This window comes from Pseudophryne corroboree, chromosome 6, assembly GCF_028390025.1.
Source record: "Pseudophryne corroboree isolate aPseCor3 chromosome 6, aPseCor3.hap2, whole genome shotgun sequence".
Taxonomy (NCBI): Eukaryota; Metazoa; Chordata; class Amphibia; order Anura; family Myobatrachidae; genus Pseudophryne; species Pseudophryne corroboree.
In genome coordinates this window covers 60,863,579-60,879,785 of record NC_086449.1, presented here as the reverse complement: position 1 = coordinate 60,879,785, position 16,207 = coordinate 60,863,579, and the positions used below count along the sequence as shown (strand labels likewise).

Genomic DNA, 16,207 nt, shown 5'->3' with positions numbered 1-16,207 from the left:
TCCATAAACTAAAGCCAAGGACATCTAAGGTAATATTCTCCAAAATACTATCTGTGTGCCACGCGCTAGCCCAGGGAGGCAAAGGGAGATTAGGGAGGTAAATGTGTGGCTTAGAGACTTGTGTAGGAAAGGAGGAGTTTGTGTTCTTGGAACACTGAGCGGACTTCCCTGTCAGGCGCCATCTTTTTTGTTACGATGGATTGTACCTGAATGAGGAGAGGGCTGCGGTGCTGGGGGGAAGGATGGTTGGAAGGTTGGAGGAGATTTTAAACTAGGTGGCCGGGGGGAGAGGTTACCTAGAAACTATGGGTCATCCAGTGAGAATAGTAAAGATGGTGGTAGTGAACTAAATGGGGATGGAGAAGGGGGAGGGAAAAAGCAGCCGGCAAGGGTACTTACATGGGTACTAAAAAGGGTAGTAACAATGCCAAAATATTAACTAACAACAATTGTGGTTCATCATTATAGCATATTGAAATTGATATAAGTAGCAAAAGGGATAAGTATGTAAGTAACATAAGGGAAAATACTTATGATGGGACGGAGGGCTTAGAAGGACTAAATAGGTGGATCAAAAGGAATAGTAAGTATGATGGGGAGGAGAGGGAGTGAGGAGAAGAACTGGCAGTAGGAGTAACTCTAGTGAGGCTCTAGTAAACCATGACAGGATACCCTTAAAAAACAAGCGGATAATGGAAACACTAAGCTAAAATGTATGCTTGCGAATGCAAGAAGCCTAGCAGGTAAAATGGGGGAATTGGAATTGTTAGCATCAAAGGCTCAGTATGATATTATAGGTATTACGGAAACATGGTGGGACGACTCTCACAATTGGTTTGCAAACATGAAGGGGTATTCTCTTTTCAGAAGGGACAGGGCTAACAATAGAGGTGGAGGTGTATGTCTTTATGTTAAACCATCTCTAAAACCATACTTGTGTAGTCACTATGGGTTGAAATCTCAAGTGGGGGTATAGATGCAAAAACACTAGTCACAGGTACGTGCTACAAACGAACAACAAATTGAAACGGCTGCGGGATTGGGAGACATTCTAGTGATGGGGGATTTTAATTATCCTGATATAAACTAGAGTAATGATTCATGTGTTAAAGCTAGGGGCAACAGGTTTTCAAATACGTTAAAGGATCACAATTTATCTCAATTAGTCGAGGATCCAACTAGAGGTAAAACTACTCTGGATATAGTAATTACTAATAATGTGGACATTGTATCAAGCATGAAAGTTGGGGAGACCTTGGGTAACAGTGATCACTATATGATTACATTCGACGTCAGTTTCAAGAAACATCACTACAAGGGATCAACCAAAATATTTAACTTTAGGAAGGTTAATTTCAGTATGCTGAGAGGTACACCTAACGACTTTGACTGGGAGGACTTGTTTGATTGCAAGAACACTACGGAAATGTGGGATGCTTTAACAGGGTTGTTACATGGCAATATTGACAAATTCATTCCCATGGGCAGCAAACGACGGAGTACCAAACTCAAACCGATGTGGCTTAATAGGAAGGTCAAGGAAGTAATGACTAATAAGAAACGTACTTTCAAAGCATTTAAATCTAATGGAACGAAGGATTCATTTCAGTACTACAAGGAATGCAATAAAAAAAATGCAAAAAAGCAATAAGAGCAGCTAAAATAGAAAAGGAAAAGCATTAGAGAGCAAAAACAATCCTAAGAAGTTTTTTAAATTCATAAACAGTAAAAGGTTAAGAAAGGAGAATATAGGTCCAATAAAAGATGAATTTCAAATATTGATAAATGAGAACGAAACAAAAGCAGAAATACTGAACAAATTCTTTTCATTGGTGTTCACCAGAGAAGAAGAGACGGTGGGAGTAGTGCATAACGATAGTGAAAGCAAGGATTCCTGGCTAGATACTTGTTTAATTGAGGAGGTAGTCCAGGAGAGACTAAGCAAAATTAAGATGAATAAATCACCTGGACCTGATGAACTTCACCCGAGGGTTCTTATGGAGCTTAGGTCACAACTAGCAAGACCCCTATACTTGATTTTCAATAGTTCTATTAGATCAGGCATGGTACCTATGGATTGGTGTATAGCTGAGGTAGTGCCATTATTTAAAAAGGGATCTAAAAATCATCCAGAAAATTACAGGCCAGTTAGTTTGACATCTATAGTGGGGAAATTATTGGAAATCATTTTAAGGGATAGCATACAGGAATATCTGCATGCTGTTAGGTTTATTAGCAAGAACCAGCATGGGTTTGTAAGGGACAGATCATGTCAAACTAACTTAGTTAGCTTCTATGAGGAAGTGAGCGACAATCTTGACCAGGGAAAAGCAGTGGATGTGGTATACCTAGATTTTGAAAAAGCCTTCGATACAGTGCCTCACAGGAGACTGATCATTAAATTAAAGGAGCTTGGCCTAGGAAAAACTATTTATACATGGATAAGTAATTGGCTGGATAACAGGGTACAGCGAGTAGTAGCCAATGGGATGTCCTCCAGCTGGGCACCAGTTGTCAGCAGACTACCACAAGGGTCCGTACTTGGGCCACTACTGTTCAACATATTTATCAACGACCTAGAAATAGGCCTAGAAAGCACAGTGTCAATCTTTGCAGATGATACTAAATTGTGTAAGGTAACTAATTAGGAAATAGATGTGGAGTCTCTACAGAACGACTTATCTACACTTGAAATCTGGGCGTCTAAATGGAAAATGGGATTCAATATAGAAAAATGCAGAGTTATGCACTTCGGGACCAAAAACAAACTTGTCACCTACATATTAAATGGGGAAAATCTAGGGGTAACAGTATTGGAAAAAGGTTTGGTGGTACTGATTGATAATAGGCTAAACAACCGTACACAATGTCAAAGTGCAGCAAAGAAGGCAAGTAAGGTGCTAGCGCGCATAAAACGGGGAATTGAGACAAGGGACAAGAGTATAATCCTGCCGCTGTACAAATCATTGGTATGTCCCCACCTGGAATATTGTGTTCAATTTTGGGCACCACATTATAAAAAAGATATCCGTGTGCTCAAAAGGATTCTAAATTGATTAAAGTGCTAGAGGGTCTGGAGTATGAGGAAAGGCTCACTAGGTTGAAACTGTATACACTAGAAAAGAGGCGTCTAAGAGGAGACATTATCAATATCTTCAAATATATAAAGGGAAATTGCAAAGAGTTGTCAGAGGAATTGTTTATTAAAAGAACTCTGTATAAAACACGAGGGCACTCCCTGAGGCTTGAGGAGAGAAAATTCCATACGCTGCGTAGGAAAGGGCTCTTCACTGTTAGGGTAATAAGGATATGGAATTCCCTGCCAGAGAAGGTGGTAATGGCGGACACTATATATGCATTTAAAAACAGATTGGATAAATTTCTGACTGAAAAAATATCCAAGGTTATAACATTTAAAATATTGCCATTTTTAATCTGGGAAGAACATGATTTTCAGTTGTTTAAATCATTATTTCAATTGGGACATTATAATGAACTCTGCTTAAGACAGATTACAGGTTGAACCTGATGGGCATTTTGCCTCTTTTTATCCTCGTTAACTATGTAACTATCACTGATCAATATAGCACACAAACACCCTCTGTACATATATCACTAATCACTAGGACACACAGACAACTCCTGTACATACAGTATATCACTGATCATAGGCAAACGCAGGGGGGGGGGGGGGGGTTCCGGTTGCCTGGAAACCCCCCTCCTCTTGGCAAGTGGGTCAAATTATGACAATTGCAATGGTATATAATACAGTTACTAGAGCTGCCACCACATCATGCAGTTTAAGCTGCTGCACATGTCCTGGGGTAGAAGCTTCTTCTGCTTCTGAGGCCTCAATCAATGCACTGGACCAGACCGTAGCTAGCAGGAAGAAGAGACAGGAGCTTTACCATGAGGTGGGAGAATGTGTGCTTAGAAATTGCAGTACTGGTTCTATTATGTTTGTGTATTTATTTATTATGGTATGTTTAACCTTTTCCTGACCACTTACATTATCCTATTTATATTAAATATGTTTAATACAGCCTATACTATAGACCATCTATAGTGTTAAATATTAAGTTTATTCCATATTTCGCAGAGTGGGAGATAGTGGATTGCATTTGGTAACCCCTCTCTAGAAATCCTGCGTTTGTCACTGACTGATCACTAGTATACACAGACAGCTCCTGTACATATCACTGATCATTAGAGTATACAGACAACTCCTGTACATATACTGTATCACTGATCACTAGTGCACACAGACACCTCCTGTACATATCACTGATCACTAGTATACACAGACCGCTCCTGTACATATCACTGATCATTAGAGTACACAGATACCTCCTGTACATATATCACTGATCACTAGTGCAGACAGACTTCTCCTGTACATATATCACTGATCACTAGGACACACAGACACCTCCTGTACATATATCACTGATCACTAGTGTAGACAGACTTCTCCTGTACATATATCACTGATCACTAGGACACACAGACACCTCCTGTACATATCACTGATCACTAGTATACACAGACAGCTCCTGTACATATCACTGATCATTAGAGTACACAGATACCTCCTGTACATATATCACTGATCACTAGTACACACAGACATCTCCTGTACATATATCACTGATCACTAGTGCACACAGACTTCTCCTGTACATATATCACTGATCACTAGGACACACAGACACCTCCTGTACATATCACTGATCACTAGTATACACAGACAGCTCCTGTACATATCACTGATCATTAGAGTACACAGATACCTCCTGTACATATATCACTGATCACTAGTACACACAGACACCTCCTGTACATATATCACTGATCACTAGTGCACACAGACTTCTCCTGTACATACATCACTGATCACTAAGACACACAGACACCTCCTATACATATCACTGATCACTAGTATACACAGACAGCTGTACATATCACTGATCATTAGCGTACACAGACAACTCCTGTACATATATCACTAATCACTAGTGCACACAGACTTCTCCTGTACATATATAACTGATCACTAGTGCACACAGACTTCTCCTGTACATATATCACTGATCACTAGTGTACACAGACACCTCCTGTATATATATCACTGATCACTAGTGCACACAGACTTCTCCTGTACATACAGAATACTATATCACTGAACACATCAAATTCAGATTTCAAGGGAACAGCAATAACGCTTACTCACTTTGCAAAGATTGTCACATTAAAGTCTTTATCATTCAAGTAGAAAAAATTTTGACGTTTTTGGAGCTTGATCTCAAAACTTGGCAAGACTGAGGAAGAAACAGAAAACCTGATATTAGTATTATTATACTCATTTGTGATGATTATTACAATCATCAGTTACATACTTCTTGTTCCTCTATAAAGTAACAGTACACATGTTTGTAACATCAATTTGAAAGCTGCTCTCTCAATCATCAATGACAGCTTATTAAAGAAATATTTCTAGTTAAGCAAGGCAGTCGGAGAAAGGTTATTTGATTGGTGATTCTCATTTGTACAGATAATAATAATAATGTTATTTATATAGTGCTCTTTCTCCAACAGGTCTCAATGAGCTTTATTATTATGGTAATAAAGAGAGGAGAGAAAGAAAAAGTGACCCTTGTTGGGAGCACTCACTCTTGGAAACAATTGTAATTGAGATTATGCATAATGAGGTAGATATTAAAACGTAACCTTTAATTATTTTTAAATAAAATAAAAGTACACACAAAATTGCTGTTTAAAAATATGACTGAACAAAGTGAAACATTGGTTTGGAATTCCGACTGTGAATATATAGGTGAAAACATATATATAAGGCAAAGGCTACCCGTGAACAAGCTAACTGTGAAACGTACGTTGGGGGTGATGGACGTGGTCACGGTGAGCGCGCTCACGTGACCAGCAGACCGGCAGGAGAGGAGACCAGGCGAGCCGCAGAGACACACAGCTCGTATAGCCGAGCTGTCAGCGGCATTCAGCGAGCAGGACACAGACGCCAGGCGGCTATAAGTATATTTTTGTATATCCTGCATATTTCCCGTCTCCCGCTCTCCAGCCGCGCACAGATGTAATTTAACAGCATGTGCATTGGTCTCTTTTTTCGGCAAATTTATGCCACTTATTTAAGGCATTATTCATTGTATATGATACGCTTTTCTGCTTTCTAAGTGCCATCAACACATAGTACAATTCTTTGACACTTTTTGTGTCATTTGTGGCTGACACATTATAATTAGTAACAATCTGTTATTCTCTACAGCTGTAGCAATTACAGTACAGGTGTCGTCACTCCCTCATCCCTGTATAGATAGCACTGTTTCTTTATACAGGTCTCAAATACAGGCATAGAATCAAGGTATACACACTTGCTATTTTAGCACAAATTATATTTGGCATGTCACAATTCTGATTTTCTTATTGATTTTCTTATTGTGGACACACAGTGTATACATGACCATTTGTTTCCTTACTGAAAGTACAACAGCTCGACAAGATTGTGATAAAGACAGCATGTGGTATTTCAGGCTCTAATGATTTAGTTAGCCTTAATGTGGATAACAGAGATTTTGTCTCTGGAAAATATATTTCCTATCTATCTATCCACTTCTGCTAATCTGTCTGCTCAGCTGACAAATATGTTTCCTAGTGCATTTCCATTTCCAGCCCTATACTTTCTGTGAAGGTGGAGGGGGAGGATGGTGGATTTATCTTGATCATTATAGTTTCAGCTTTAATCACATTACATATTAGAAACATAATTGTGATTCAATTTGCATTAATCTTGTTGGCATGTCATCAGTATAACAAGGGTCCATTCTTGCCCTATCACACGTGAAAAATTTTAATGATGTTGCACAGCACAAAAAAAGCAACATACAAGACGGCTCTATTTGGCAAAACCGACTGACCATATGATTTAAACCTCCGTATACCTACACATTGGGAATACAATTTGGTGCAATGATGGTCAAACACATATCTCTATTTTTAGAGATCATTTGCCCATCCCAATAACCAGGTTTATGGTACACTCAACAGCCGCATACCAGCTGCAGGTTCTTGCCTTATCAAACCTGAATCTACTACCATACCACACCGTACATGCCCAATCTCGTCCGATCTTGGAAGCAATACGGTGTTGGGCCTGGTCAGTACTTAGGTGGTTGACCACTAAGGAATACCTGGTGTTGTAGGTTTTTCTTGACGGCAATACTCTGGCTATTGCACTAACCCTTAAAAATTAATACCTGGAGGGCAATTTTTGGTTTTGCCATAATCTAACGCCTTTGCCTTATATATATGTTTTCACCTATATATTCACAGTCGGAATTCCAAACCAATGTTTCACTTTGTTCAGTCATATTTTTAAACAGCAATTTTGTGTGTACTTTTATTTTATTTAAAAATAATTAAAGGTTACGTTTTAATATCTACCTCATTATGCATAATCTCAATTACAATTGTTTCCAAGAGTGAGTGCTCCCAACAAGGGTCACTTTTTCTTTCTCTCCTCTCTTTATTACCTATGTAATAGACCCATGGGAGCACCATCGATAATCACCCTTTTTTCTACCTATAAAAGAACTCTTCTTGTTCAACGGTAGATGGTGATAAATTCCGGAAGTTTTTCCGGTCTGTCGGTTTTCTTGGAAACACATACAAATTATTTATTCATTTAACATCACCTAGTCCTGTGCGGCATCCTTAACCCAATTTTGTATAGCTTTATTATTATCTCAGAAATAAATCTAGTATACAATAAATAACATTCATTTTGAGGAATCTATGATATTTATAACATTTGCAGAAATAATGTCATTTAAAGAGGGATATTTCTTAATCTGTTTCATTTGTCTGATACAGTACATTGATCTTTATTACACTAATTATACCACGTACATCATCACACAACATACCGTATTCTTTCACTTCAAAGTTTGTGGCATAATTCTGCACATCTGTGCCTTGATACTTTGCTGAGATGGTCCATTCTCCCAAACTGTCAAGAACAAAACAAAGGGTACAGTATATAAAGGGTTATTCAGGTTGGTTAGCGAACCCAAAAAGTTAGCAATTGGGCAAAATCATGTTGCACTGCAGGGGGGCAGATGTAACACGTGCAGAGAGTGTTAGATTTGGGTGGGTTATATTGTTTCTGTGTAGGGTAAATACTGGCTGCTTAATTTTTACACTGCATTTATGGGGTCATTCCGAGTTGATCGCTCGCTAGCTATTTTTTGCAGCGCTGCGAACAGATAGTCGCCGCCTATAGGGGAGTGTATTTTTGCTTTGCAAGTATTTGATCGCATGTGCAGCCAAGCGGTACAAAAAAGTTTTGTGCAGTTTCTGAGTAGCTCAGAACTTACTCAGCCGCTGCGATCACTTCAGCCTGTTCTTGGCAAGAGTTGACGTCAGACACCCGCCCTGCAAACGCCTGAGTTTTTCCAACCACTCTCAGAAAACGGTCAGTTGACACCCACAAATGCCCTCTTCCTTTCAATCTCCTTGAGATTGGCTGTGCGAATGGATTCTTTGTAAAATCCATCGCTCTGCAACGATCTGTTTGTACCCGTAAGAGGCGCCTGCGCATTGCAGTGCATACGCATGCGCAGTTCTGACCTGATCGCAGCGAAAAATCCTAGCGTGCAATCAGGTTGGAATGACCCCCCTTAGATTTCAGTTTGAACACAACCCACCCAAATCTAACTCTCTCTGCACATGTTACATCTCCCCCACCTGCAGTGCAGCATGGGTCTGCCCATTTGCTAAGTGTATTTAGGTATATATATATATATATATATATATATTTGCTTGACACTCACCTTGCTAGATCACTTAGTTGATAGGACAAGCTGCTAATGCCAGTATCGTTTTCATTCTTGATAAACTCTTTTTTTACAATCATTTTCTGCGGGGTCTAAGAAGAAAATAAAGAATTCATGTCAGATGGGAACCAGACGTGAACTAAGAATGTGCCATTGCAATTGTTGGCCTTCGTAAAGTTGAGGTTATGCAGAGTTCCTCCTAAATTCGGATGCCTCTCTTGCACCTAGTACAGGGATGGTGCAGCTGTGCATTGCTAATGATGAGGGCTAGTTAAATTGCACTGATGATAAAGGTAGTGTCACGCCTGAGGGTTGAGCTTGGTCAGGGAAGGCATGATAGACTGGCACAGGGGAGGTAGGATTATGTTGGAAACTGAAAGGCCTAATCCAGTTCCTGCTCATGGGACAGATGAAGAATGATTGAACTGGATAGGTAGTGATTTAATACTTTATTGGTCTTTGGCAGAACTTGCATGATCATGCAGCACGAGGAACTGGTAACTTTATTAAAACAGAATAGTGCTTGTGTTGGGAGTTGGAACCGAGTCCAATATGGATAGTGACTTGATACAAGGTGGCAGTGAGACTAATAATGAGGGTTGAACTGGACTGGTGACCGAAATGGAACTGGACTGGACCCAGAGAGGAAACTGGACTGGACCCGGAGCTTTCCTGTCTACGGGGTAAGTAGGCATCTTGAAGAGTGATGTTGCACTGACTGTGAGCACCTTTATATCTCCTGCCAGAAACCGACTGATTGCTGGATTGGTTGCTACGGCCAACATCACCACTTCTAAAATTACGCCCTTTAGTAAATATACCTCTATGTGTCTGATCAATTAATATTTAAAATCTCTTCCCAAGAACATCCATCTTACTGAGATTTCCACGTCCACTGACTTCTTCATAGGATTCATGTTTGGGTCCATTGTGAAAATTCGGTAAAGAACTAAATAGAAAGAAAAATGATATACATACGTTATTTAACAGAAATGCACAAGAATATGATATGCATACCTGAGTGACTTAAAGTAATTCAGTCAGTGCTGTGATTGCAGGAACAGGACTCAGACCATATATTCAGTTTTGTTTTTGTAAAGGGTTATTAACACTATTAAATATACATTTGTAAAATTGCTTTTCCACTTTATCCCCCATCCATCACTTCCAAACAAGATTACTTTTCAAACATATGTTATCACCATAATACACTTACCCACAGACCTTATGACAGCTAGTGTGTTTATTGGACACAAGCAAGTAAGCCGGGCTTTCCCAATGATGACAATATAGTAAAAACGTTCAACATTTGTTTAAGATAAATATCCTTCTAATACGAAGGGTTGTTCAATAAGTAAGGTAACTTGCAACCTGTCACATGTATAATGTTCTCTATTTCAGTCTAATTCCCCGCAAGGCCAGAGCAGGTACAGTAGACCACTGCTTCCCCGCTTGGCCATTAGATGACACCTCATATCAGTCATACTGTCCCAACATCAGTTGTAAGATGACAGGGCCGGCGGAAACATTTTCACACACTGAGGTGCATAGTGTTATCAGATTTCTGCATCTAAAGGGCACATCAGTGCTAAAATAATAACTCGCTCAAACAGCCCTCCTTTACCAATGTATTTGTTCTTTGGAAGATTGCCACTTAGGAAAAGCTAGTGGGCTTGGGTAGCAAGCATCCCGAGTCTCTGCTAACATGCAAGGGAGTGACATGTTTTCCAGCACTAACCTGCCAACACTAACAATGCAGCTGCGCCTGTCCAGCAGGCTAGGTTGTGCACAGGTCACATGCAGACTAGCATCTGGGCATGGATGCTGCTCATTGAATCAGATTTTGGCAAGCTTTCTTTCTGGTAGCAATCCTAATAATAACACCACAGGGTCAAAACTGTATTGGCAAAGGCAAACCCTAAAAAGAGATACTTAGAGTTGTACTCCGAACCATTTTTGCTGGTTTTGGTTCTAATTCATCATTTAGTTTTGGATTTGGTTTGGATTTTGGCCGTGACTGGTTTTGATTTTGGATTTTTTCCCAAAAACATACAAAAAAGCTAAAATAATTTGATTAACCTCAATAACATTCATTTCCAGTCAATTTAACCACTTCACAGCTCACAATATTGTTTCAATCCCCTTTAAGCCAAAGGCTGCAGCGAGCTGGCTAGTTACTAAGCGACAGAGCAGTGGCACAAACACACGGCAGTTTATAGCACATCTTAGAAACAATGCCACACAGCAGTGACAGAAGTGAAAGTGGTGCATGACTGGTGGCAGACTAGCTGCAGCACTAGAGTTTTGGTTGGTCTTCTCTAATTTGATCGTTGAGCATTTTTCAGAGATTACTGCGTAGAGGCGGTCATTCCGAGTTGTTCTCTCATTGCTGATTTTCGCTATGCTGCGATTTGTTGCAAATTGCGTATACGCAAGGCACGCAGGGCGCATGCGCTTAGTTATTTAACTAAAAACTTAGCAGATTTGCTGTGGATTCTGCGGCGCTTTTCAGTCGCTCTGCTGATCGGTAAATGATTGACAGGAAAGGGGCGTTTTCCGGGAGTGTGCTAAAAAACGCAGGCGTGTCAGGTAAAAACGTGGGAGTGTCTGGAGAAACGGGGGAGTGGCTGGCTGAACACAGGGCGTGATTGTGATGTCAAACCAGGAACTAAACGGACTGAGCTGATTGCAATCTGTGAGTAGGTCCGGAGCTACTCAGAAACTGCTAAGAATTATTTAGTAGCAGTTTTGCTAATTTTTCATTCGCAATTCTGCTAAGCTAAGATACACTCCCAGAGGGCGGTGGCCTAGCATGTGCAATGCTGCTAAAAGCAGCTAGCAAACGAACAACTCGGAATGAGGGCCAGAGTCACAGGTTTTATAGATGCACGTGAACAAAGTGCACTAGGGTAAAGCGCCCCAAACAGTGCAAACAATAGAAGAATATCTGACAGTGAGTCACATAATACACAATGTAGTGCTGCTTGTGAACAGCCAGTTTAGTTGGCCACAAGCAGCCAGTTTGCAGCAGAGCACAGCGCAGCATACAGCAGCGTGCCCCCTATACACTGACTATATGCAGAGCACAGCCACTTGTGAGTCTGGAGTCTGACACAGCACAGCCAATACTGCAGAGCGCAGTGCAGCAAACACCAGGATGCAGGTCCGGCTCCAGGCATGTTCCAATAGAGCGGCCACGCAGGGCGCCACCCTTAATGGGCGCTGCATGCTGGCGCCGCCATATTGGAGCCTGGAGCCTAGTCCTGTAGCCTGCAGCAGCGTCCGTCCGTCTTGGCCCGCCTCTGATTACCAGAAGTGGCTGTCTGTGTGTTATGACGAGGGAGGGAAGTGCTGCAGGTGGGACTATGCTAAACTGCTCTGTGTGCGCTGTTCAGTGCCGGTGTCTGATGCCGGCGCCAGACAGCGTGCATAGCGCGCACTGAGTAGTTCAGATTTAGTCCACCCGCGGCCCATAGCACTCCCCCTCCCTCGTCGCCGGCACAGGTACTGTGGGGGCATATCTGGCACTCTGGAGACATGTGTATCTGGCACTGTGGTGGCATGTGTATCTGGCACAGGGGGCATATCTGGCACTGTGGGGGCATGTGTATCTGGCACTGGGGGCATATCTTGCACTGTGGGGGCATGTGTATCTGGCACTGTGGGGGCATGTGTATCTGGCACTGTGGGGCATATCTGGCACTCTGAGGACATGTGTATCTGGCACTGGGGGCATATCTGGCACTGTGGGGGCATGTGTATCTGGCACTGGGGGCATATCTGGCACTGTGTGGGGGCATATGTATCTGGCATTGGGGGCATATTTGGCACTGTGGGGACATGTGTATCTGGCATTGGGGGCATATCTAGCACTGTGTGGGGACATGTGTATCTGGCAAGGGGGGCATATCTGGCACTATGGGGACATGTATATCTGGCATTGGGACATATCTGGCACTGTGTGGGGATATATGTATCTGGCACTGGGGGCATATCTAGCACAGTGGGGGCATGTGTATCTGGCACTGGGGGCATATCTTGCACTGTGGGGGAATGTGTATCTGGCACTGTGGGGGCATGTGTATCTGGCACTGGGGGCATATCTAGCACTCTGAGGACATGTGTATCTGGCACTGGGGGCATATCTGGCACTGTGGGGGCATGTGTATCTGGCACTAGGGGGCATATCTGGCACTGTGTGGGGGCATATGTATCTGGCATTGGGGACATATTTGGCACTGTGTGGGGACATGTGTATCTGGCATTGGGGGCATATCTAGCACTGTGTGGGGACATGTGTATCTGGCAAGGGGGGCATATCTGGCACTATGGGGACATGTATATCTGGCATTGGGACATATCTGGCACTGTGTGGGGATATATGTATCTGGCACTGGGGGCATATCTAGCACAGTGGGGGCATGTGTATCTGGCACTGGGGGCATATCTGGCACTCTGAGGACATGTGTATCTGGCACTGGGGGCATATATGAATCTGGCACTGGGGACATGTGTATCTGGTACTGGGGGCATATATGTATCTGGCACTGTGGGGGCATATATGTATCTGGCACTGTGGGGGCATATATGTATCTGGCACTGTGGGGGCATATATGTTTCTGCCACTGTGGGGACATATATATATATATCTGGCACTGGGGGCATATATGTATCTGGCAATGTGGGGGCTTATATGTATCTGGCACTGGGGGCATATATGTATCTGGCACTGTGGAGGCAGATATGTATCTGGCAATGTGGAGGCATATATGTATCTAGCACTGTGGAGGCATATATGTATCTGGCACTGTGGTGGCATATATGTATCTAGCACTGTGGAGGCATATATGTTTCTGCCACTGTGGGGACATATATATATCTGGCACTGGGGGCATATATGTATCTGGCAATGTGGGGGCTTATATGTATCTGGCACTGGGGCATATATGTATCTGGCACTGTGGAGGCATATATGTATCTGGCAATGTGGAGGCATATATGTATCTAGCACTGTGGAGGCATATATGTATCTGGCACTGTGGTGGCATTTATGTATCTGGCACTGTGGGCATATATGTATTTGGCACTGTGGGGCATATATGTATCTGGAACAGTGGGGACAGGTGTATCTGACACTGCTGGGGGCATATAATATGTATCTGTCACTGCTGTGGGGCATATCATGTGTAGCTGGCACTGCTGAGGGGCATATCATGTGTAGCTGGCACTGATAGGGGGCATATCATGTGTAGCTGGCACAGCTGGGGGCATATCATGTGTAGCTGGCACTGCTAGGGAGCATATCATGTGTAGATGGCACTGTACTGGAGACATGTGTATCTGGCACTATATTGGAGACATTATGTGTATCTGGCACTATACTGGAGACATTATGTGTATCTGGCACTATATTGGAGACATTATGTGTATCTGGCACTATACTGGAGACATTATGTGTATCTGGCATTATACTGGAGACATTATGTGTATCTGACACTATACTGCAGACATTATGTGTATCTGGCATTATATTGGAGACATGTGTATCTGACACTATACTGCAGACATTATGTGTATCTAGCACTATACTGGAGACATTATGTGTATCTGGCACTGCTGGGGGACATATCATGTCTATCTGGCTCTGCACTACTGGGGTCATTATGTGTATCTGGCACTGCACTACTGGAGTCATTATGTGTATCTGGCACTATACTGGAGACATTATATGTGTATCTGGCACTATACTGGAGACATTATGTGTAAGGAACACTACTGTGGCTGTTATGTGTAAGGCTGCTAATTGTGTGCATAGAGGGTGTGTGAAAATATATTTAATTATAGTTTGATAATATGAATTCCGAGACCACGCCCACTTTTCCAGGAGCGCGTGCGCCTTCGGCACGTGCATGGCGGGGGGGGGGGGCTTGACATTTTCTTGCTCAGGGTGCTAGTAGCCTGAAGCCGGCTCTGCCAGGGTGCTCCCTATACACTGACTATAAATAGAGTACAGCCACTTGAAAGTCTGGAGTCTGACACAGCACAACCAATACAGCAGAGTACAGCACAGCATACAGCAGCATGCCTGAGAAATGGCGCCAAATCCCGGCTGTGGCATTTTATCTAGAATCCAAAATCCCAGATAATCCGACTCCAATAAAGTCTATGGAAGAATCCTTTAAGCCACAAACAGATTGTGGTGGGGAGGGGCTGTGGGTGTGAGTTGCAGTTGCAATGGATGTAAATGGCATCCAACCTCGCCCCCCTCCCAGCACTTTCTAGTGCAAGACTTGCACATTTTTTTGCAGCCCTGTGGGCTGCGCATAAAAATACTGCAAGCCTGGTGTTAGTGTAAGTATGGCATACAGCCGCAATTACTGGCGCCATGATCTTATCACAGCTAATTTGATTTCCCCAATGTTTGAACAGTGTAGTTTTCTATAAATAGATAACAAAACAATATTGTAAACAAACCTTTGCCTTACAAGTAAAGGAATACAGACAATTGTGTTATTTCCTTGTCCCTTCAGGGGCCTTTATGAATGTAAGAAAAGATAACAGACTAACGGCGGTATCCTATTAAACTCCGACCCTTTTTTTCGCCAATAAAAACAGGATATTGCGATTAATGACCAAGGTGATTCAGTCTGGCAGAAAGGGGTTAGTGTGTATGCACTTGCCAATGCTGGCGCCCCGACGGATCCCCACCGCTGCCAATATCGGCAACGGTGGGGGCTCGTCTAGTGTGTATGAGCCTTTACTCAGAGAATGGGTTTCCAAATGTTTTTGCCTACTAAAGGCAATATCAGGTAACTTTGTGTCTGTGCCTGAGCTGGCATCCCTGTGGGGATTTATTTATTTTTAGTGGGAACATCAGTCTTGAACATTTGCCTACCTCAGAAAATGGGCAGAATCCTTTTTTTTATCTCGGCGTAGGAGGTATTATTATTTTATTCATCACAACAACTAATACATAAGAAGGATGATAATAATAACACAGTGACAAGTGTAAGAGTAATATTGATTAAAATGCTTTTGTGTATTAATGTTGCAATATATTCTAAATACTGTATATATGACCCTTTACATATATTGTAAGGTCATCGTTGCTTGTATGTGTGCTAGAGACAACAGGTGTTTTCCTTAAATACTTTACATGAAAGAATGCAGAGGACAGAGAAAGACAGAAATAGGATATCCTCAGCAATCGCCTCATACGTTGACAAGACAGACTCCCGGAATGGTTTGGAAATGTGTCTTTTTGTATACTCATTGGAACTTGTACTTTGTATCATTTCCTAATTTTATCATGAATACTTCACTGTGATTGGAGGGCATGTAATGAG

At 42.1% G+C, this 16,207-nt stretch overlaps 1 protein-coding gene and 1 pseudogene across 1 annotated transcript in view; one reads left to right on the top strand and one right to left on the bottom strand.

Moving 5' to 3' along the window:
• The window catches only part of LOC134934246 (venom factor-like), a 144,081-nt gene that overhangs the window by 50,975 nt on the left and 76,899 nt on the right, over positions 1-16,207 (bottom strand). The window contains exons 5-9 of the mRNA XM_063929725.1: positions 9,740-9,810; positions 8,859-8,953; positions 7,953-8,035; positions 5,231-5,318; positions 1,455-1,583 (exon numbers count right to left, since the gene is read on the bottom strand). Of these exons, the coding sequence (XP_063785795.1) occupies positions 1,455-1,583; positions 5,231-5,318; positions 7,953-8,035; positions 8,859-8,953; positions 9,740-9,810 (466 nt within the window). The remainder of the gene's footprint in view (positions 1-1,454; positions 1,584-5,230; positions 5,319-7,952; positions 8,036-8,858; positions 8,954-9,739; positions 9,811-16,207) is intronic.
• Positions 7,114-7,232, top strand: LOC134939021 (5S ribosomal RNA; annotated as a pseudogene).